The sequence below is a fragment of the Pan paniscus genome, chromosome 8 (assembly GCF_029289425.2).
Source record: "Pan paniscus chromosome 8, NHGRI_mPanPan1-v2.0_pri, whole genome shotgun sequence".
Lineage (NCBI taxonomy): Eukaryota > Metazoa > Chordata > Mammalia > Primates > Hominidae > Pan > Pan paniscus.
Window position 1 is genome coordinate 79318821 of NC_073257.2, and position 24038 is coordinate 79342858.

General features: G+C 35.5%; 1 protein-coding gene across 5 annotated transcripts in view; it reads right to left on the bottom strand.

The window, feature by feature from the left end:
- The window catches only part of CTNNA3 (catenin alpha 3), a 1760513-nt gene that overhangs the window by 1251839 nt on the left and 484636 nt on the right, over window positions 1-24038 (bottom strand). For all 5 annotated transcript variants that reach the window (XM_034930662.2, XM_008955790.3, XM_034930660.3 and 2 more), the window contains one exon: window positions 22220-22423. In XM_034930662.2, the coding sequence (XP_034786553.1) occupies window positions 22220-22423 (204 nt within the window). The remainder of the gene's footprint in view (window positions 1-22219; window positions 22424-24038) is intronic.

Sequence of the window (24038 nt, forward strand, 5' to 3'; positions counted from 1 at the left end):
ACTGAATATGTAGACATAGAGCCTACACTAAGCTGCCTGACCAGTGGACAGGTAGTTGTGTTACTGGCACTATTAAACCATCTTTCTTCCTACTGCCCATAAAAACAGGCAAACTCCTGGCTTCCCTGTCTATGCTTCCCGCGAAAAATGAAGCATAGCCATAGGTAATTGGAAAGATGATAAATGACCTCCAAAAAAAAAATTATATAATACTATAGGCCTGGCACTTAGACACAAGATGGCTCATGGGGATACTGGACCCCCATTTACATGCTCAACCGAATCATACGGTTGCAAGCTGTTTTAGAAATCATCACTAATAAAACCGGTCAAGCTTTGACTATTCTGGCCTGGCAAAAAAACTCAGATAAGAAATGCTATCTATCAAAATAGATGGGCTCTCGACTACTTGCTAGCAGCTGAAAGAGAGGTCTATAAGAAATTTAACCTTACTAATTACTGTCTACACATAGATAATCAAAGGCAAGTAGTTAAAGACATAGTTAAAAATATGACAAAACTGACACATGTGCCCGTATAAGTGTAGCACGAATTGGACCCTGAAGCCATGTTTAAAAATCAGTTCCCAGCACTAGGAGAACTTAAAACTCTTATAATAAAAGTTATAATAGTAATAAGAACCTACTTACTGCTTCCTTGCTTGCTACCTGTACTTCTTCAAATGATAAAAAGCTTCATCACTATCTTAGTTCACCAAAATGCTTCAGCACAAGTGTGCTATATAAATCACTATCAATCTATTACAAAAAAAAAGTAACAAAAATAAAAGTGAGAACTCCTACTAATAAAAAAGTGAGAGCCTCAAAGGGGGGAAATGAGGGAAGAGACAGACCCTCTCATATTGTTTTATATTGTTTTATACTCAGTACCTGTTTTTAAAAAAAACAACAAGGAAGTAAAACCAAAGACAGGCAGCCCAGAGCCAGGCCTGAAACCAGGCCTGGGCCTGCCTGGCCTAAACCCAGTAGTTAAAAATCAACTCATAACTTAAAAATTGATGTTATTCACAGATTCCAGACATTGTATAGAAGAACACTGTGAAACTCCCTGCCCTGTTCTGTTTCTCTCTGATCACCAGCGCATGCAGCCCCTGTCGTGTACCCCTTGCTTGCTCAAATCAATCACAACCCTTTCATGTGAAATCCTTAGAGTTGTGAGCCCTTAAAAGGGACAGGAATTGCTCACTCGGGGAGCTTGGATTTTAAGGCAGTAGCTTGCCGATGCTCCCAGCTGAATAAAGCCCTTCCTTCTATAACTCGGTGTCTGAGAGGTTTTGTCTGCGGCTCGTCCTGCTACAAAGGAATCATACTTCTGGATTTCAAAAAAGATTACAAAGCTACACTAATTAAGACAGTATGGTACTAACATAAAGACAGACATACAGACCAATGGAACAGAATAGAGAGCCCAGAAATGAATCCACATGTTATTTATCAATTAAAAATGAAATTTAAAATGTTTTAAAAATCTACATGTATAAAGTCAACTAATCTTCAACAAGGGTGTCAAGAATACAGAATGGGGAAAAGGTAGTTCCTTCAACAAATGATGCTGGGAAAACTGAATATCCATATACAAAAGAATTAATTTGGACCTTTACCTTACAACATATACAAAAATCATCTGAAAATGGATTAAAGACTTAAACATAAGACCTGAAACTGTAAAATTCTCAGAAAAAAATAGGGGAAAAACTTCATGACATTGGATTGGCAATAATTTCTTGGGTATGACTCCAAAAGCATGAGCAACAAAAGCAAAAATAGAAAAGAAGGATTATATTAATCTAAAAATTTTCTACACATCAAAGGCAACAATTGAGAGAGAAGACACAACCTATAGAATGGAAGGAAACATTTGCAAATCATACATCTATCTGATAAGGAGTTAATATCTAAAACAGATCAGTAATTCAAGCAGCTCAATAGCAAGAAAACAAATAACCCAATAAAAAAAAAATGGCAAAGGACCCGAATAGACATTTCTCAAGAGAAAAAATACAGATACTCAGAGTATATGAAAAAATGTGCAAAATCACTAGTCATCAGGAAAATGCAAATCAAAACCAGGAGATATTACCTTACATCTGTTACGAAAGCTATTATCAATAAACAAAAAAAGATCACAAATATTGAGGAGGATGTGAAGGAAAAGGAATGCTTGTACACTATTGATATAAATGTAAAATGATGTCACAGCTATGGAAAGCAGCATGGCATTTCCTCAAAAAAATTAAAAATAAAAATACTATATGATCCAGCAATCCCGCATTTGGGTTTATACATGAAGAAAATAAAAAGTAGCTGGAAGAGATATATGCACTCTCATATTCATCACATCTTTTTTTTTTTTTTTTTTTTGAGACAGGGTCTTGCTCTGTCCCCCGGGCTGGAGTGCAGCGATGTAATCATGGCTCACTGCAGCCTCGACCACTTGGGCTCAAACAATCCTCCCACCTCAGCCTCCCCACAGGGGTGTGCCACCACACCCAGTTAATTTTTATATTTTTTGTAGAAACGGGGTTTTGCCATGTTCCCCAGGATGGTCTTAAACTCCTGGGCTCGAGAGATCTCCCTGCCTCAGCCTCTCAAAGTGCTGGGATTACAGGTGTGAGCCACTGTGCTCGGCCTCACGGCATCATTATTTACAATATCCAAGATGTTTAAACAACCTAAATGTTCATCACCAGGTGAATGGATAAAAAATATGTGGTATATACATACAATGATATATTATTCTGTATTGAAAAACAAGGAAATCTTGCACTGTGACAACATGAATGAATTCTTGAGAACATTATGCTAAGTGAAATAAGCTAGTCACAGAAGAACAAATACTGCATCATACCACTTATATGAGGCATATGAAATAGTCAAACACAGAGAAGCAGAGGGTAGAATGGTGGGTGCTAGGGGATTGGGGAGGGAGAAATGGAAAGTTGCCATTCAACAGGTATAAAGTTTAAGATATGCAAAACAATTTAGTTATAGAGATATGTTGTCCAACATTGTGCCTCTAGTTTTCATTTGATATATTGTTCACTTAAAAATTTGTTAAGATTGTAGTTCTCTTATTGAGTGCTTTTGTCACAATAAATAAATTAAAATAAATAAAAGTAGTAATCTCTGAAGATCGAGAGAATAACAAAAAAGTAAAAATATGAATAAACATACACTTCTTTCTTCAGTTTTCTAAATTATATTTGATAGTGGAAGCAAAAATTAAAAGTCTTACGTGTTTCTCAATATATATAAAACAAATATTTAATATATTTATATAATAAATGAGTGAGATAAAATTACATAAAGGGTTCTACATTTTCCTCAAACTGGTAAAATGTCAACTTTATTAAATTATGATAATTATGTGTATATAATGTCATACCTTGATAAACTACTAAAATAGCTATATAAAGATATATACTCAAAAATACTATAGACACATCAAAAAAGAATCTAAAGTGTATTCAAGTAATTGACAAAAAGTCATGAAAAATAAATTAAAAACAGAGGGAACAAACAGAAAACAAATTAGATGGATAGGTAGATAGATTAGACATAATCCTTACCACATCAATAATTACTTTAATATACATGGTCTAAATACACCAATTAAAAGACAGAGGTTAGCAGAACAGATTAAAGACCTAACCCAACTACATGCTATCCTTAAGAAACTTACTTCACACATCATGATACAGGTATATTAAAAGTAAAAGGGTGGAAAAAGATAAACCATGCAAACATTAATCAAAAGAAAGTAGCTTTATTAATATCCAGTAAAGAAGACTGCAAAGACAGAAAATTACTCAGGAGAGAGGGAGACATTACATAATATTAAGAGTCAATCCTTCAAGAAGACATAGCTAGCCTAAATGCGCATGTACTTAACAACAGAGCTATAAATATAGATGAAGCAAAAACTGACAAAGCTGAACGGAAGAGTGGACAAATTCACAGTTATAGCTGTAGACTTCAACATCCTTCTCTCAACAATTATAAGAACAACTAGACAGAAAATCAGCTAGGATATAGAAAAATTCAACAATACCATCAACCAACAGATTCTAGTCAACATTTTATAGAACACCTTACCTAACAACATTATTTTTAAGTTTTTCAAGTTTTCAAATTTGTTTTAAATTTTTCAACAAATTCCCAAGACCACGAGTGGGACAAGGAAATATCCTACAGGCAGCAAAGGACAATAAGGATAAATACATATTATTTTTAAGTGCCCATTAAACTATATTAAGATAGACCATATCCTGGGCCATAAAATAGCCTCAATATATGTAAAAAAAATTAGTCACAAAGAGTGTGTTCTCTGCGCACAATCAAATCAAAATAGAAAATTGATTATTGAAAGACAACAGGAAAATCTGCAAAAGAGAAAACATTCCAGCTCTCACTGGGCTTGAGTTTTTAAAAAAAGAGGCAGAGAAACAGAAAATATCTCAAATCAGTAATCTAATCATCTATCTCAAAAATCTAGAAAGAAAGCATGAAATACACCCAAAGTAAGCAGAAAGAAGAAAATAATAAAGAACACAAATAAAATTGAAAATGAAAATCGAGAAATTCAATGAAATAAAAAAGCTGCTCTTTGAAACTATCAAGATAAAATGTTAAAATTCTAGAAAAATTAGACAACTAGACAGAAAATCAGCTAGGATATAGAAAATTCAAAAGAGAAGATACAAATTTTTAAGACCAGGAATGAAACAAGGAAATATCCTACAGGCATCAAAGCACAATAAGGGATTATACAAACAACTTTAACGTGTAAGTTTGACAAGTTAGATGAAATAAACCAATTCCTTCAAAAGCAAAAGCTATCACAACTAACTCAATATGCAACAGATAATTTAAATAGCTCTATAATTACTAAGGAAGTGGAATTTGTAATATAAAAACTCCTGGAAAAGAAATCTCCATCCCCAGATGGTTTTCTTGGAGAACACTGCCAAATATTTAAACATATGTAACACCTGTTCTACCCAACCTTTCTAGAAGATAAAAAAAGAGGGAGTACTTTCCAATCAATTTTATTACTACCATGATACCAAAAACAAAGATATTATAAGAAAACTGCAAATTAATACTCTTCATTAATAGAGATGAAAATATTTCTAATAAAATATTAACAAATAGAATTCATCCATATGTAAAATGAATTGTATACCATGACCAAGTAAGATTTATTCCAGGGATGCAAGGCTAGTTTGATATTTGAAAATCAATGTAATCTACCATATTAACAAACTAAACAAGAAAAATCATATGATTATGTAAATTGATGCAGAAAAGGCATTTATCTGACAAAATTCAACACCCATTTATCACACAAACTCTCCAAAATCTAGAAACAGAGAAGAACTTCTATATCTTGATTTTTAAAAATCTATCAAAAAGAGATCTAAAGCTAACATTGTATTTAATGGCAAAAGACTGAAGGCTTTCCCCCTAAAATAGGCAACAAAGCAAGGATATCAGCTCTCACCACACTTACGCACCGTATTTCTGGAAGTTCTAATCGGTGCAGTAAGGTATGAAAATTAAGTAAAAGACATACAGATTTAAAAGGAAGAAATAAAACTATTCCTACTATCTATACATGACATAATTTTCTATGTAGAAAATCCCAAGGAATCCACCAAAACGACAATAATAACAATTCCTGAACTACTAAGTGATTTCAGGAGGGTTGCAGGATATAAGATAAACATACAAAAATCAATTTTACTTGTATATACTAACAATAACAGGTGAAAATTAAAATTAAAAATATAATAACATTTATAATACCTGAAAAATGAAACAATTAGGTATAAGTCTAATAAAACGTGTACGACTTCTATACTGAAAACTGCAAAATGCTGATGAAAGAAATCAAAGATCTAATTGAATGGAGAGACATCCTGTGTTCATGAACTGGAAGACAACACAGTAAATATGTCAATTCTCCTAAACTGATATACAAGTTTTTATAATTCTTATAAAATCTAAGAAAAAAATTTTAGACATTAAAAATTATTGTAAAATATACATGGAATGACAAAGTAGCTAGGATAGCTAAAAACAACTTTGAAATAGGAGATTAATAGGAATAACTCTAAGTGATTTCAAGACTTATTATATAGCTACAGTAGTCAATGCTTTGTGATATTGGCCAAGGAATAAACAAACAGCCCAATAAAATAGAATCATGAAACTAGAAATAGCCATACACAAGTACGGCAAATTGATTTTTCACAAATATGCAGAAGTAATCCAATGGAGGAACAAATAGTGCTAGAGCAACTGGATATCAATAGGCAAAAAGTAGGAACTTTGAGAAAAGTCTCACACTTCATAAAAAGTTAACTCAGAATGGATCATAAATACAAAATCAAATGTAAAATATAAAACTTTTAGAAAAAAGCAGAAAAGAAATTTTGGACCTAGAACTCGTTGAACCATTCTTAGACACAAAAAGCATGACACATAAAAGAAAAAATAGATAAAGCTTACTTCATTAGCTACAAACTGCAAGAAAATATTTACAAAACTAATATCTGAAAAGGTCTCATATATAGAACGTATAAACAACTCTTAATAATTAACAGTAAACTACTATACAAAAAATCCTATTAGAAAATAGGCAAAAAACATGATGAGTCATTTCACTGAAGAGTATGTACAGACAGCAAATAAACACATGAAAAGATGTTTGACATCACTGGCTATTAGAATGAAGATCATAATATCACTACACACTGATTAGAACATCTAAAATAAAAAATAGTGAAAATATCAAATGTTGGTCAGAGTGTTGAATAACTAGATACATTGCTGGTGGGAATGTAAAATTGCTCTGGAAAATAGTTTGGCAGTTTCCTAAAAACTATGCATCACATACCATAACCTAGCAATCACACTTGTGGGTGTTTCTCTTAGAGAAATTAAAATTTATGACTACACAAAAATCTGTACCCAATTGTTCATAGAAGCATTATTTGTAATAGCCCCAAACTGGAAAAAACAGAATGTCCTACCATAGTCAAATGTATAAACAATGGTATATCCTACCATGGAATACTAATTAGCAATAAAATAGAATAAACTATCAATATATCCAACTTGGATGGATCTCTAAGGCATTATGCTGAGTTTTTAAAAAGCCAATCTCAAAAGGTCCTACACTGTGTAATTCCATTTATAAAACACTGTATAATAACAAAATTATAGAAATGGAGAATATATTTGCATTTGCCGGCGGTTAGGCACGGGGCAGGGGCAGGTGGTAGGGGTAGGGAGGGGCAGGTGTGATTGGAAAGTGGTAGCACAAGGGAGATATTTGTAGTGATGGAATACTTCTGTATCGTTTTTGTGTTGGTGATTACACAAACTCATATATGTGATAAAACTATATACATAATTTATGTCAATATGTCAATGTCCTTGTTTTGATATCTTGCTATATAGTTACACATGATGCAACCTATATAGGAAACTGGGCAAAGGGTACAAAGAACCTCTCTGTGCTGTCTTTGCTACTTCCTTTGAATCTATAATTATTTCAAAATTAAAAGTTTTTTTAAAAATTTAGTTTCTAGTCTTTGAGAGGTATTCCTGGGACGAAAATGAGAGAAGATGGATAGGCTTTCCCATATAGCATAAACAGCTGAACTAAAATTAAAAGCAGTTATCAAGTAGATTCAGTCAGTTTTATTTTTACAAGTGTTAGGTTTAATATAAAAGTCAGAAACTAAATAAAATGAACAGTCAATACTTCTAAAGGAGTTGTCAAATTAGAAAGAGCTTGTTTCTACAAAAGACAACATAATTATCACAAATAGTGATTATCATATCTCTGCTATGCACCAAACAAAAATTATTTTTCTCTTCCCAGTTGTAAGCCAACTGCCATACTAACCGTCTTGCCAACTTTGTATTTTCTTTGCATATTCCTTTTCTTCTGAGCCCCCAGTACTGCACTTAAAATTGCCAAGGAGGAAGGGAGACTTAGAAACTGCAAGAGGCTAAATAAACATTTGCCTGTGACTATTCCACAGCATAAATTATATAATCACTAGGTATTCAATGATTCTAATTTAATACTGCTAAAGAGGGCAGGTGATCATAACGCACATTTTAGAAATATCAATTGTGGGTCACCTGAAAAAGTTTCAAAGTCATTCTTAAATACAATTACCAATATCATTATAACATAAATGCACTCAGACAAAACTAAACTCATTAAAATGGAATTCTGCAAGAGTGTAACTTACCTAGCTTTCTTGGTTTTTTTTCACACTGGACACTAGAATCTTTACCCTTATAATTGGATAAGGTTCACCCACTTCAAATCTCTGTTATAAGTGTTTAATTTATATACACTGGTTTAATTTTTAACCCGAGACTTAAAGAACATGAAAGATTTGCAGGGATTAACTAAATCTATTCTTTGTAATAGAATCCATTAATAATTTTCTCTACATCTTTCTACCTACTAATATCAGTTTTGGATTCTTTCTAATAAAGCTGTAACTAACAACTCTTGACCACTATGGCTAAGGAGACAGTCTAACTCATCCTAGAATACCCTCTAGGCTATTCCCTACATTTGTTGTTAGGGTAATTCAGATCCTTTATGTTCTTCTCAAAGTAAAGTCTTTGCCTAAACAATTGTATAGTATTATGATTATCTATTATTGTGTAAGAAGCCATTGCAAAACCTAATGTTTAAAAAGCAACAACTTCTGGCCGGGCGCGGTGGCTCACGCCTGTAATCCCAGAACTCTGGGAGGCCGAGGCAGGTGGATCATCTGAGGTCAGGAGTTCAAGACCAGCCTGGCCAACATGGCGAAACCCTGTGTCTACTAAAAATACAAAAATTAGCCGGGCGTGGTGGCACATGCCTGTAGTCCCAGCTACTCAGGAGGCTGAGGAAGGAGAATCACTTGAACCCAGGAGGGAGAGGTTGCAGTGAGCCAAGATCGTGCCATTGCACTCCAGCCTGGGTGACAGAGCAAGACTCCATCTCAAAAAAAAAGAAAAAAAAAAAAGGCAACAATTTTTTATTCTTTCTTATGGTTCTGAGGTTTGGCTGGGCTCAGCTGAGATTTGACACATCAGGTCTCTGAGCAGCTGCAGTCAAAGTTTGGCTGCAGTGGGAACCATATAAAATTTTGAATAGGCTAGACATACAAGATACCATATTTACAGTGCTGGCAGTTAATGCGGGCTTTTGGCTAGGAATGCAGCTCTATCAACCAGAGTGCCTACCTAATTGTTATCTCTCTGTGTAGGCTGGGCTTCATACAGCCTAGAAATTGCATTCTGAGGGGAAATGTCTCAAAGTTGAGCACTCCAAAACAATCAGGTGAAAGCTAAAAGCCTTTTTATAATCTAGCCTCAGAAGTCCTAGAATGTTACTTCTGCCATATTTAGTTGGTCAACCAAGTTATTAAGTCCAGCCAAGATTCAAGAAGAAAAGTATTAAACTCTATCTTTATGATGGAGGAAAAGCAAAGTCATGCCAGAGGAGAATTTGCAAAATGTGAAATATTGTTGTAGCTATCATTAGAGAATACAATCTATGACATATAGAAAATTTCATTCCTTTCCAATATACAAGTATAAAATGCCACTTGCTTATTTTACTGGATAACCCTAGGAATGACAGCATGGTGAGGTAGCTCTAGATATCCCTGACCTAAGTATTCTCTCTCCTTTCTTTTATTACCCCAACAGTAGCATTTTTAAAGTTATAAAAATATAGAGGTTATTGGCCGAGTATAGTGGCTCACGCCTATAATCCCAACAGTTTGGAAGGCCAAGGCAGGTAAATCACCTGAGGTCAGGAGTTCCAGACCACCCTGGCCAACATGGTGAAACCCCATCTCTACTTTAAAAATACAAAAAAATTAGCTGGGCATTCTGGCTCACACCTGCAATCCCAGCTACTCAGGAGGTTGAGGCAGGAGAATTGCTTGAACTGGGGGCCAGGGATTGCAGTGAGCCGAGATGGCGTCACTGCACTCCAGCCTAGGCAACAGAGTGAGACTCCATCTCAAAATAAAAAAAGGTTATCCAACATTAAAAACATCATGATGTAGCCAAATTCTATTAATACCAGATGTACAAAGAAGAGCTGGTACCATTCCTACAGAGACTATTCCTTAAAATTCAGGAGGAGGAACTTTTCCCCAACTCATTCTACAAGGCCAGCATCATCTGGATACCAAAACCTAGCAGAGACACAACAAAAAAAGAAAATTTCAGAGCTATATCCTTGATGAATATCAAGACAAAAGCCCTCAACAAAATACTGGCAAACCGAATCCAGCAGCACATCAAAAAGATAATCCACCATGATCAAGTAGACTTCATCCCCAGAATGCAAGGTTGGTTCAACATACACAAAGCAATAAATATCACTCATCACATAAAAAGAACAAAAGACAAAAACCACTATTATCTCAATAGCCACAGAAAAGGCTTTTGATAAAATTCAACACCCGTTCATGTTAAAAACTTCTAATAAGCTAAGTATTGAAGGAACATACATCAAAATAATAAGAGCCATCTATGACAAACCTACAGCCAACATTATACTGAAAGGGCAAAAGCTGCAACATTGCCCCTTGAAAACTGGCACAAGACAAGAATGCTCTCTTGCCACTTCTATTCAACATCATATTAGAAGTCTAAGCCAAAGCAATCACGCAAGAGAAAGAAATAAAGGGCATCCAAATAGGAAGAGAGGAAGTCAAACTATCTCTGTTAGCAGATGACATGATTCTATATGTAGAAAACCCCATACCCATAGTCTTAGCTCAAAAGCTCCTTCAGCTAATAAACAACTTTAACAAAATTTTAGTAAACAAAATTGACTTACAAAAATCACTAGCATTCCTACACACCAATAACAGCCAAACTGAGAGAAAAATCATAAAGGCAATCTGATTCACAATTGCCACAAAAAGACTAAAATGCTTATGAACACAGCTTACCAGAAAGGAGAAAGATCTCTATAACAAGAATTACAAAATGCTGCTCAAAGAAATCAGTGACGACGCAAACAAATGGAAAAACATCCAATGCTCATAGATAGGAAGAATCAGTATCATTAAAATGGCTGTACTGCCCAAAGCAATTTACAGATTCATTGCTATCCTATCAAACTACCAATGACATTCTTTACAGAACTAGAGAAAATGATTTTAAAATTCATTTGGAACCAAAATGAGCCTGAATAGCCAAGGCAATCCTAAGCAAAAAAAAAAACAAAGCTGGAAGCATCACGTTACCCAACTTCAAACTATACTACAGAACACAGTTACCAAAACAGCATGGTACAAAAAAAGACACATAGACCAGTGGAACAGAAGAGAGGCCCAGAAATAAGGCCACACATCTGCGACCATCTGATCTTTTGACAAAGCTGACAAAAAATAACAATTGGGAAAAGACTCCCTATTCAATAAATGATGCTGGGATAACTGGCCAGCCATGCACAGACGATTGACTCTGGACCCCTTCCTTATACCATATACAAAAATCAAGTCAAGATGAATTAAAGACTTAAATGTAAAAACCAAAACTATAAAAACACTGGAAGAAAACCTAGGAAATACCATCCTGGACATAGGAATGGGCAAAGATGTCAGGACAAAGACACCAAAAGCAATCACAACAAAAGCAAAATTTGATTAAACCTAAGAGCTTCCACACAGCAAAGGAAACTATCAACAGAGTAAACAGACAACCTACAGATGGGAGAAAATATTTTGCAAACTATGCATCTGACAAAGGTCTGATATAAGAAACTTATAAGCATCTATAAGAGACTTAAACAAATTGACAAAAGAAAAACAACCCCATTAAAAAGCAAGTAAAGGATATGAACACACTTTTCAAAAGAAGACATAGATGTGGCCAACTAGCACATAAAGAAAAGCTCAATATCACTGATCATTAGAGAAACGCAAATCAAAACCACAGTGAGATACCATCTCACACCAGTCAAAATGGCTATTACTAAAAAGTCAAAAAATAACAGATGCTGGCAAGGTTGCAGAGAAAAGGAAGCACTTATATACTGTTGGTAGGAGTGTAAGTTAATTCAGCCATTGTGGAAAGCAGTATGGTAATTCCTCAAAGAACTAAAAGCAGAACTGCCATTCGACCCAGTAATCCCATTACTGAGTACATACCCAAAGGAATATAAATCATTCTATCATAAAGACACATGTACACGAATGTTCATTGCAGCACTTTTCACAATAGCAAAAACATGGAATCAACCTAAATGTCCATCAATGACAGATTTGATGAAGAAAACAAGGCACATATTCACCATGGAATATTATGCAGCTATAAAAAATAATGAGATCGTGTCTTTTGTGGGAACGTGGATGGAGCTGGAGGCTATTATCCTTAGTATACTAACACAGAAACAGAAAACCAAATACCACATATTCTCACTTATAAGTGGGAGCTAAATGACAAGAACTTATAAACACAAAGAAGAAAACAGTAAACACTGGACTCTTCTTGAGGGTGGAGGGTGGGAAAAGGGAGAGAAGCAGAAAAGATAACTACTGGGTACCAGGCTTAATACTTGGGTGATTAAATAATCTGTACAACAAACTCCCATGACACAAGTTTACCTATGTAATAAACCTTCACATGTACCCCTGTATCTAAAAAAAGGGTAAAAAAACCACAAACACTATGATGGAGAAGGCAATTCTGCATAGTGCTATGCTGTCTACCATGGCAGCCACTGGCCACATGTCGCTATTGAACACGAAATATGGTTAGTCCAGCTACACTATAAATGTAAAATACACATCAAATTTCAAAGACTTATCACTAAAACAGAATGTAAGATATCTCATTATGATGTTTATATTGATTGCATATTGAAATGATGATATTTTGCATACACTGACTTAACTAAAATTAATTTCACCTGTTCCTTTTACTGTATGTAGCTACTAGAAAATTTAAAATTATCTATTTGGCTCACATATTATTGTAGTTTGCATAATATTTCCATAAGATAGTGCTGGCTAATAAAATAAACTGAATCATATTTTCCAGTATATAGTACCACAAAAGGTCATGGTTTTTGTACCATTAAATGGTTTTCAGGCATTTTAATTGCTTCTTGCTAAGTCTTATGTGAGACATATAAGCATATTCAAAGTAAATATTTTGGTATTTCTAGGCCAGGCGCAGTGGCTCACGCCCATAATCCCAGCACTTTGGGAGGCTGAGACAGGCGGTTCACCTGAGGTTGGGAGTTCGAGACCAGCCTGACCAACATGGAGAAACCCCGTTTCTACTAAAAATACAAAATCAGACGGGTGTGGTGGCATATGCCTGTAATCCCAGCTACTCAGGAGGCTGAGGCAGGAGAATTGCTTGAACCTGGGAGTCAGAGGTTGCGGTGAGCCGAGATCACACCATTGCACTCCAGCCTGGGCAACAACAGTGAAACTCTGTCTCAAAAAAAAAAAAAAAAGAAACACAAAATATATTGACCAGGCCTGGTAGTGCACACCCGTAGTCCCAGCTATTCAGGAGGCAGTAGTGGGAGGATGACTTGAGCCTGGAAGGTCAAAGCTGCAGTGAGCTGTGATCACATCACTACCCTCTAGCAGCCTGGGTAAGAGAGCAAGACCCTGCCAAAAAATAAAAATAAAAATAAAATAAAAAGATAAATTAATATATTTCAATGGAAATTGATTTATGAATATAAGACAGCCAAGATGATATGAAGGACTCATAACTGATTAACATTGAAGAAAAATCGGCAAAAATAAAAATTCAGCTTGTTTTAGAAGGAAAAAAATATTGGGAGTTTATCAAATATTTAAAAGAAACACATTTGCAAACTAATGGCCAGTACTTAGTCTCATATCCTTCCTTTCTTTCTTCCCTCTACTTTTCCTCCAAACTGAACTTCATATATTTCCTACAACAAACAACCTATGTGATTCCTGCTCTGTGCCTTTGCACAGGCTCTTACCCCTTTCTGGAATTCCCAACTCCCTCAACTGTCTAATGAGTACCTACTTCTCCTTCAAAAGCCAGCTTAAGAGCTTTCTCTCCTCTGAAGCCTGATCCACCCCAGGGGAGTTAACCACTTACTACTTGGTGCTCTTATAGTACTTAGCATTCATCAGTATTACAGTTTTTATCATGTTCCATTTCACGTACTTGTCTGTCTGATTCTCCTTGACAACTAAGACTGCAGTTGTTAGTACTTTGAAACCACCACTTCTTAGCACAGTGTTTATAGAAGAATTATGTAACTAGAAATGCAGTAACACCAATAGCATTTTAATTTAAATTTTACAGTTTAGCTATCTGTTATAGCCCATACAAAATCTGTCAGAAAAATGTGTTAAATCTCTCTCAAAATCCATCATATGTATTCTTGTGTTTATTATATATATATATATGTATAATACATACATATATATACACACACACACTATAGTCATATAGTCATATAGTTTCTAGGTGGCCATACCTCTCAGTTTGCTTGAGATGCCTTTTGTAGATCAATTAAGGTCTGTTGACCATTTTATGAATCTTTGTCTCTCAGAAGTAACCCAGTTTTGGCCGGGCACGGTGGCTCACGCCTGCAATCCCAGCACTTTGGGAGGCCGAGGCAGGCAGATCATCTGAGGTCAGGAGTTCAAGACCAGCTTGGCCAATGTGATGAAACCCTGTCTCTACTAAAAAAATACAAAAATTAGCCAGCTATGATGGCGCACACATGTAATCCCAGCTGCTCGAAAGGCTGAGGCAGGAGAACCACTTGAACCCAGGAGGCGGAGGTTGCAGCGAGCCAAGATTATGTTACTGCACTCCAGCCTAGGTGACAGAGCCAGACCCCATCTCAGGAAAAAAAAAAAATGTATCCCGGTTTGGATAACAAATTACATGTTTCTCCTAATAATTTTCTAAACATTACCAATAGTAAATTAAATTCTCTGTGAAGCCAAATACTCTGACTATAGTTGCTAACACAGGATAATATTTCATTGTTCAAGGGCTATAAAAACAACCTTTTGATTTTTGCTATTAACTGTTGTAGTGAATAATGTGGTGCTTCACCTAGATTTCCTTTATAAAGGATTCCCTTTTCAGCTGGAAATACCAGCTGTGATGGCTCACATCTCTTTTCCTTACTGGGAACAGTCCTCAGTTGCAGGAACCTGCCTCATCCAAAGTTACAGAGCTCCTGGGATGATGTGCCATCAATGATTGACAGTTGCAGGAATTCTAAGGGTCCATTCCCCCATTTCAATATGAGACAATTCTGAAAGGCCATCCCAGCTCCAACACTCCCCATAGGACAGCTAAGATTTCCATTGTAAGTTGGCTTCTCTGCCAATCTGCCTTTCTTTATATGTTTCCTTATATGTTTATTTTCTGAAAGACTGTCCCAACAAAACTTTTTTGTACTCAAATTTACTTTCAAGTCTGTTCTAGTGTATATGATCTAAGACAACAATCACTCTTCATTCTACCATCAGCTCCCACCTAGGAACTCTACTAGGCTCAGGACCCTTATATTTCGTCCAAGTTAGAACTAATACTTCATGCCAGGATTCTTGATTCTTACTATATTCCTGTCATTTCTACCATTTGACCTAGTTTTATTTTATGTATCAAACAACTCTGAGTAAAGTTTAATGTTAAAAAACCATAGCAGGAACTTCTAACATATGAGGAATGCCTAAACACTAAGGAGTAAAGGAACCCACTTCTTGGGAAAGGATCAGTTGGAACAATCCACCAAGTGAATGACTGACCTGCCCCACAGGTATTAGAAATCATGGCTGCCTCTGCTGGAAGGCAAATGACAAAGGGCTCTCAGGCTTTAAGCTCTCTGGCCAAGAGGATGTAACCTTTAGGGACTTTCACCTCTGTATTGCTCTCTGCTTTTCACCTCTGTATTGATTGCTCTCTGCAAGACTTAAGTTTTGACACTTTGGAATACTATCCATTACTTTATAGTTATTTTTATTTTACAAAAATTATTTCATTCTCCTCCTGTGCTCTGGCTCTATCTGATTAGTTTCCCTTTTATTAAAAAAGATAAAAATGGCTGCCTACTTTTTATTATTTCAGCTTTTCTTACTAGTTCCGCAATCACATAGCTTGCATTTCTGTAGGATTCTCACAATTAATTTTTATTATTAAGAGAGATTAGTACATTAGAGAACAAAGAAGAGATATATGAGAATAGTCTGTTTCCTCAATAGAGGAACCCAGATGCCTCCTTTTCCCCAATGAGCACTGCACAAGCTCCTCTTAAACCCCAAAGTGGATATTCTATGCCAGATCTACGTGACACCAAACTTAACTTGTCAAGAAGGATTTGGAATCATTATTTAACAGTCATCTATGGAATTAAGGAACATTTAGTAGAGGAATAAGACTGGGAACCCAGAGCAGCTCAGAAAAATAATAGCTGAAACAATAAAGTTATTTCCAAAACAATTCACATATGCAAATACCTGTGTAATACTTAGTCCTTAATTTAGGCACAGAAAAGAAATCAGAGAAAAAAAAAACATTTTGCCAACTTAACCAGATCCCCACTATTTATTATTTCTCTCAACTCCCAGCTTGTTGAATCATCAGCTCCTATATTCCAGCTTCAATATCTAAATCCAGCCTCTTTCATTGGGATGATTCCTTTATATCTTCTTGGACTTTGACTTCATGCTCTAATCAATCTGACCTTGGTTGATATCTCTGTTTTTGGCATATCCACTCTTGCACAGACCTATATAGGATATTATTTATTTCTTTTAAGTTATCCAGATATCTGTAAACTGAAAAACATTGTCTCCAACCAAATCAACCACTCAAAAATCAGTTACCACTACATAATAATGAAAACTGTTAAGAATATAAAAATGTAAAGCATCTAGTACAATACACTCGAGCTGATAATGACAATTCTCATATGCAGTCCATGCCAAAAAAAAAAAAAAAAGAAAGGAAGGGAGGGAGGAAGGGAAGAAGGGAGGGATGGAGGGAAAGGGAGGAAGGGAGGGAGGGAGGGAGGGAAAGAAGGAAAAACATAGGCTGAAAGCTGCCTTTACATTTTTAGAATTTTAATTCTAACCTGTCTCTTGTATTCAAAAAGCCATTGCATATTGTTCCTCCCAACTGTTTTACCATATCATCATAGGAAATAAAAATAAATTAATTAATTAAGGCTGGAATTATTTCCAAAATGCATTTTCAGGAGTGAGATGGAGGTCTATACAAAAGGAAAAATCCCATAACATCTCTTTTCGTGTAGGCTTTATATGAATTTTCAGAATTTCCCAAGACATGGAATGCATTAAACTCAAGACACACAATAAAACAGGTTTCTGAATAACAAAGCCAGTCCATTTGATTCTTTATTCACTCAGCAAATACGTAATGAGAACCAACAATGTGCTTCCACATAAAACACAAAGAGAAGAAACAAGTGGGTGGATGAGAGGTCCAGAAATGCAAATTAGTTCCTGCATGGAGCTCAGATCTGACTTGTTTACTCTAGCAGCATTATCTCTCACTCAGTTCTAATAATCCCCTATAGTCATGTATCACCTGAATATTAACTTTACTAATAATTATATGTCACCTATCTAACACATCCAACCCAACTACAACAATATGATTTCAACCCAGTCCCAGAAAAATATCCATGCTTGGTGTTATCTTAGAACTCAAACATGATGGCTGCCTACCTACAATTCTATTTTCACCAATTACAGAAAGATCACCATGTAAAAATAATTGATTTCCTGAAGATCATTCCTTTTTCACAGGGCCTCGTTGCTCTGCCCCATTTATGAAAAAATTCCTTAGTTATGTTATACATCAGAGAAGAAGAACTAGGTCTAACCAGTCATAGAGATATAACAAAATCAGCAGAAATATCTTAGAAATATATATATCCCTAAGTTTTAAAAGACAAAAGCTATATTTTTTCTGATCCTAAATGTTTCCTGGAGTGTATTTTTAATGAATAAAAATCCTGTTCTAGAATAGGGCTGGATGTGGATCCAAATGCAGAGATTAAGATAAAAAAGAATTTATTTCTGGATATTTACATTGATTTCCAGAAGAGATTTAACGCTTTGCAAAATAAGACCTTTTATAACAGGCAGTCCATTGTATAAATGTAGTAGATGCTTGAAACTCATTTCAGTTAATGTCAGAGAGGCTGTTTCTCCATTACATGGCATATACAACATGCAATCATTTCATTCACTCTTTCATCCAAAAATACAATTCAGCTTTTTCTAAATTCTATGCATTGTGCCTGAGGCTTGGGATAAAACTAAACAAAACAGACATGTGATCTGCCTGCACAGAGCTTAAAGTGTATGAGGGATGCTGTCTATAATGGATTCGAAATGAAAGGATTGATAATGATTCCACCAAAGAGACTAGGGAAGACTAGTATTGATATAATGTTGTGAGTCTCCCAGAGATGTCCACATTCAAATTCCCAGAACCTGTGAATATGTTATCTGACATGGCAAGAGGGATTTTGCAGATGTAATTAAGGTTAAGGGCCTTCAGATGGGGGGACTATCCTGGATAATCTGGGTGGCTCCCACTAATCACATGAGTCCTAAAAAGAAGAGAATCTTTCCAAGGTGTGGTCAGAGAAAGAGATGTGAGGTTGGAAGCAGGGTCAGAGAAACATGACGTTGCTGGCTTAGAAGATGGAGGCAGAGGGCCATGAGCCAAGGAATGAAGGTGACCTCTAGAAACTGGAAAAGGCAAAAATAATGGACTCTTCCCTAGAGACTCCAGAAAATAATGCATTCCTCCAACAATTTGATTTTTACTCCAGTGAGGCCCAGGTCAGACTTTTGATTACAGAGCTGAAAGATAGAAATTTGTGTGGTTTAAGACACTAAGTGTGTGGTAATTTGTTACAGCAGCAATAGAAAACTAACCAAACATATATACATATGTATCCACTCATATAAATTTAACAGGACAGTATATATTAGGGCAAACATACATAATCAATAGTGTTAAGTGGTTGTCTGTTTTGTCCGTTATAGACCCATCTCATCTCATTTCTTGCTAATTTCTTCTTAATGTGACAAGACATTGAACTTATTGAACGTTGAGATTCCATTTTAAAAAATGATCAAGACTTGCTGATCTGTTTAAGGAATTGAATTTATTTAGACTCAGAGGAGTCATATGGTTGTGTGGACTGAGCCTGAGACAAACATAAGCTGCATTCATTTCTCATTGCGGAACTTCTCTGGCTGGACGCAACAGGTTTGCAAAATTTAAGCCGATCTCTGAAGTCCCCTTCACGTAAAAGACTCACAGGTTTTGATGAATTAATCACTTTCAGTTTTCATGCTTATCATCAAGCATTTGCTCCATCAGCACAGCTCAATTACAAAAGCTACTGACTGATCTGAAAAACAACTGGGTCCACCAAAGGAGACACAGTATTCTTTAAAATAGAAAGATGAGGACTTAAGTATTAGAGCCATCCCAAGTCTTTGAGCAAACGGTGAGCAAGGTTTGAGTTCAGCTAGTTCCAGAAAAATGCATTCCCTTTCATTAAAACTGATGCAACAGCTATAAAGAAGCATTATTTGTGATAGAAACCTGGAGTGACAGTAAACCTGGGGATGAGATACAATAATACACTCCACAGTTTTCCAGGTTGGTTCCTGCTACTTAATTACACTTAATTACAATATTCATTCGTTCAGTCCAATTTGCTCAGTTTAAGAAAACCATAAAATCACCATTATTTTGATGTGATATGTGTTTATTATACACAAGGCCAGCTTCAGGGACCTGCTACTGCACATAGGATCCCAATTTTAGACAGGGGTCCCAGGCTTGGGTTTTCATGCTCTGCTACCACAGTCTTGAAATTTTTAACAATTTTACCTGTGAATCTGTGTAGTCCAATGCAGCAATGAAGCACATGTCTTGGCTCATATGCAGTCCTGCCTCCGAGTGACTTCCTGGGATAGGTCCTCAGCCACCTGTTCTCCCACCCAGTGATTACTGCCACCCTTTATTCCTTGTGGGGGCCTTGGCACACCCTGGGGTGGGTCAGGGTCATTTGGTGGAGCCACAGATGCCTGTGAGGGTCTGCAGTCACTTTATAAGTACCTCTATACTCTAGAAATCTAACATTAAATAGCAAATAAAAATAACCTTTCATAGGTCGTAGTCTCTCGTGACCTATATGTCACGAGACATATAGTCACTTTATAAGTACCTCTTTATATAGTCACTTTATAAGTACCTCTATACTCTAGAAATCTAACATTAAATAGCAAATAAAAATAACCTTTCATAGGTCACGAGAGACTGTGTAAGAAAGCTACGGTTCCTTTCTCCTGCTTTTTGAACAAGAAGCCTCACATTTTCATTTTGTACTAGGCCCCACAAATTACGTGGCCAACCTTACCTACGTATGTGGGTAAGTGTGCACATGTATATATATCTGAATTTGTACCTATAAAGAACAAAATAACTTTCTATTTTAGATAAATTGAACTTACAATTTTATAATTTCTAGGAAAAATAAATGTATATATAACTTTACTATATTTTATCTGTAAAGATGAAAATAATAATCGTAACAGTTTGCAGATCATGAAAGAAGGCATTTCAATACAATATTATCTTCTAAGTTTTTTATGACTGATGAATTACCTTGAAAAATCTTTAAGAATATATTATATGCTAAAAATGGGGAGATTCTAGCTTTAGGCATTCTAGCAGGACATGACAATACTAAAATTTTCTTATTAAAGAAATCTACCTTACAACTTTGATTTATCGACAGGTGAGAGATTTCTGGTCAGGAACCAAAGTCATCAAATGTTAAGAGTATGAAGATACATCAAATGTGTTGAAGGGTCTTCAAAATGCACCAAATAATTTTAGTGCATTTCAATTATTCACATAATTGAACAATCTCAAATATCTTAAATTCATACCTGAAAAGTCATACCCTTTGTAACTAATCATTCTCAAAACATACCTACATGAATCTTGAATTCTTCTATTTATAATAATGCAGATGAACAAAATATTGCTATTATAACTTTCATTTTGTTTAGCTCTATTATTTAAGGAATCTTCATAATCAATATATAATTGAAAATATATTCAAGATTTTTCTCTTCACTTTATAAATATTACCAAGATTTGAGGGGAACAATAGTTATAGACATTCCATAGATGAAGAGATATATATTTCATATATATGTATGAATACAATGAAACAAAATGGACTTTGAAACAAATATTTTTGCCCTAAATTTAGACATTTACAATATTTCTGATAGCTAAAACTTCAAAAAAAAAAAAACTAGACACTGTCACATTTGAAAAAGATTAAGAGCTGCCAAAACTGCGTGGGTGCCTGTAATCCCAGCACTTTGGGAGGCCAAGGTGGGAGGGTCACTTGAGCCCAGTAGTTTGAGACCAGTCTGGGCATTATGGCAAAACCCCATCTCTACAAAAACTACAAAAATTAGCTGGGCATGGTAACACACCTGTAGTCCAAGCTACTTGGGAGGCTGAGGTAGAAGGATCATATGAGCCCAGGAGTTCGAGGCTGCCATTAGCTGTGATTGCCCAACTGCACTTGAGCCTGGGCAACAGATCAAGACCCTGTCTATCTCCATAAAACAACCACAAAAAAAAAACATAACAACCTGCATGGGCTCTTTACACACCTTCAAACATAGCTCATGATCCCTGTAATATCACTGTTATTGGATACTGACTTCTAAAGGCCTTTCATTATTCACTAACTTGATTCTGAGCAATCTGCCCCTCTCTTTATCTTCTTTATATTTCTTAAATTGATGTGCAACTCTAGTTTCCTTTCTCCAATCCTGATTCCCTTCTTCAACTAATAGTGAGATACTTCCACAAACAAAACAATCACCTGTAAATACCCTTCTGGTTCTGATCTCATCCCTAGAAATTCCCAGGGTTGTTGTTCCCTGTAAATAACCAAGCAGAACTCACTTAGAAAATCAACCTATGTAAAATCACATACTCATTTGTAATTTACCCTATTTTGTATACGGAAAGTATCTCAGCCTATATTCAAAGTACAAGGGAAGAGGGGCTAGGGATGGGAAGGCAAACCAGTCACCTACATTGTTCATGTACTCTGAAAGCAGATCCTGAAGAGCCTGGCGAATGGCGTTGCATTCTGCGATAATCCGCTCTCGGTGTAAGTCCCTCGTACATGAAGAATCCGCCAGCAGAGCAGCCCCACTGATAATGGCTTCAAGGCGTTTCTCTAGTGATGGTCGTATTTCCTCCTCAGTCACTGTGAGTGGATTCAGGACAATTAAATTCTAAGAGAAGAACACATTTGTATGGTTAGAGCTCCATGGCATTTCACTTTTATGAAAAACAAATGTTATTTTGTTTTTGGATTTAGAATTCAGATGTGATAATAAAGAGAACTGTGTTTTACTGCCTCGGCTGGTTCACACATAATGCTATGTAGTGATTATTATTCTGATAAATAATGAAAGTGATGCAATTATGAGCGTTTGTTCTAGCCTCAGACAGACCTGGATTCAAATCTTACATTTCTCCCTCATGCAGGTGTCATACACTTGCTGAGCCTCAACCTCTTGATCTATAAAAGCAGAATATTAATGTTGTGTGTGTTGTAAAACTGTTGTAAGAATGATATAAATGCTTAATACACTGACTGGAGCATATTAACTGTTATTTACAATAGTAACTTTTATAGACTGCACTGTTTATACAATATTTTCATGTATCTCATCCTGACAGCACCATGAGGAAGTAGGCAGCAATGTATTAATAACCACACATTTCAGCTGATGATGAGTGAGGCTGAAAGGCTGTCTTACCCAAGGTCATAGAGCAAATAAATAGTGACGTTCAGACAAGTATCCAGGTCTTTCAATACCAGATTTAATATTATTTTCATTATGCCTCACTTTAAATCATAAACTTTAGTTAACTTTAACACTAACATATCAAAGTAAATTCTGAATTTTAATTATTTAATTTAAAACAAAACTGCTTCTTCCTGTTGATCTATTATAACTTCCAGCTATTTCCAGCTATTAGAACCTGACACGGTATTTTTAAGGTTTCCATTAGACATATCTTCAGGTAATAGGAGTCGAGATAATCTACAGCCTCTTAAGAAAAGATGGAAGGTATATGCTGCTCTAAGGGTCTTTTATTAAAATACTCCAAGAGAGGAAGTCTTTCCAAGATTAGGCATAATGTGAGAATTCAAGAAAGAGATAGTGTAGAATAAAAGCTCTCTGAAGAACCCTTAACATGAAATGCAATCACATAATGATCTTCAGAGTGTGAAATTCTGAGTGTGAATCTACACACAAACACACTGTGAAGATATTATAAGATCTTCCTAGTATATAATCTTATGTATAAGATTATAGATATGTATATGTATTTTATATAGGTAGAGGTGTGTAAGTATGTAAATAAGTAAGTATATGTGTGTGTGTTTATATATAAAATCTTATACTTATCATTGTGTTACATTACATTCTGATAAATATTTGGGGATTGAAAGTAGCCAGGATACAATTTTAAAAGCCACAACTGTAGAGTCAAGCTAGGAAGAAAAAATTGTTATAGAAAAAGATATAGTTTTAAAACATTTTTTTAAAAAAAATAGCACTGTGTAATGTTCCCTTACTATAAAATGTGAGGGGTTTTGAGTGAGTTTCTTAATCCTGAGTCATGAGTGAACTCCCATTCACAATTGCTTCAAAGAGAATAAAATACCTAGGAATCCAACTTACAAGGGATGTGAAGGACCTCTTCAAGGAGAATTACAAACCACTGCTCAAGGAAATAAAAGAGGATACAAACAAATGGAAGAACATTCCATGCTCATGGGTAGGAAGAATCAATATCGTGAAAATGGCCATACTGCCCAAGGTAATTTATAGA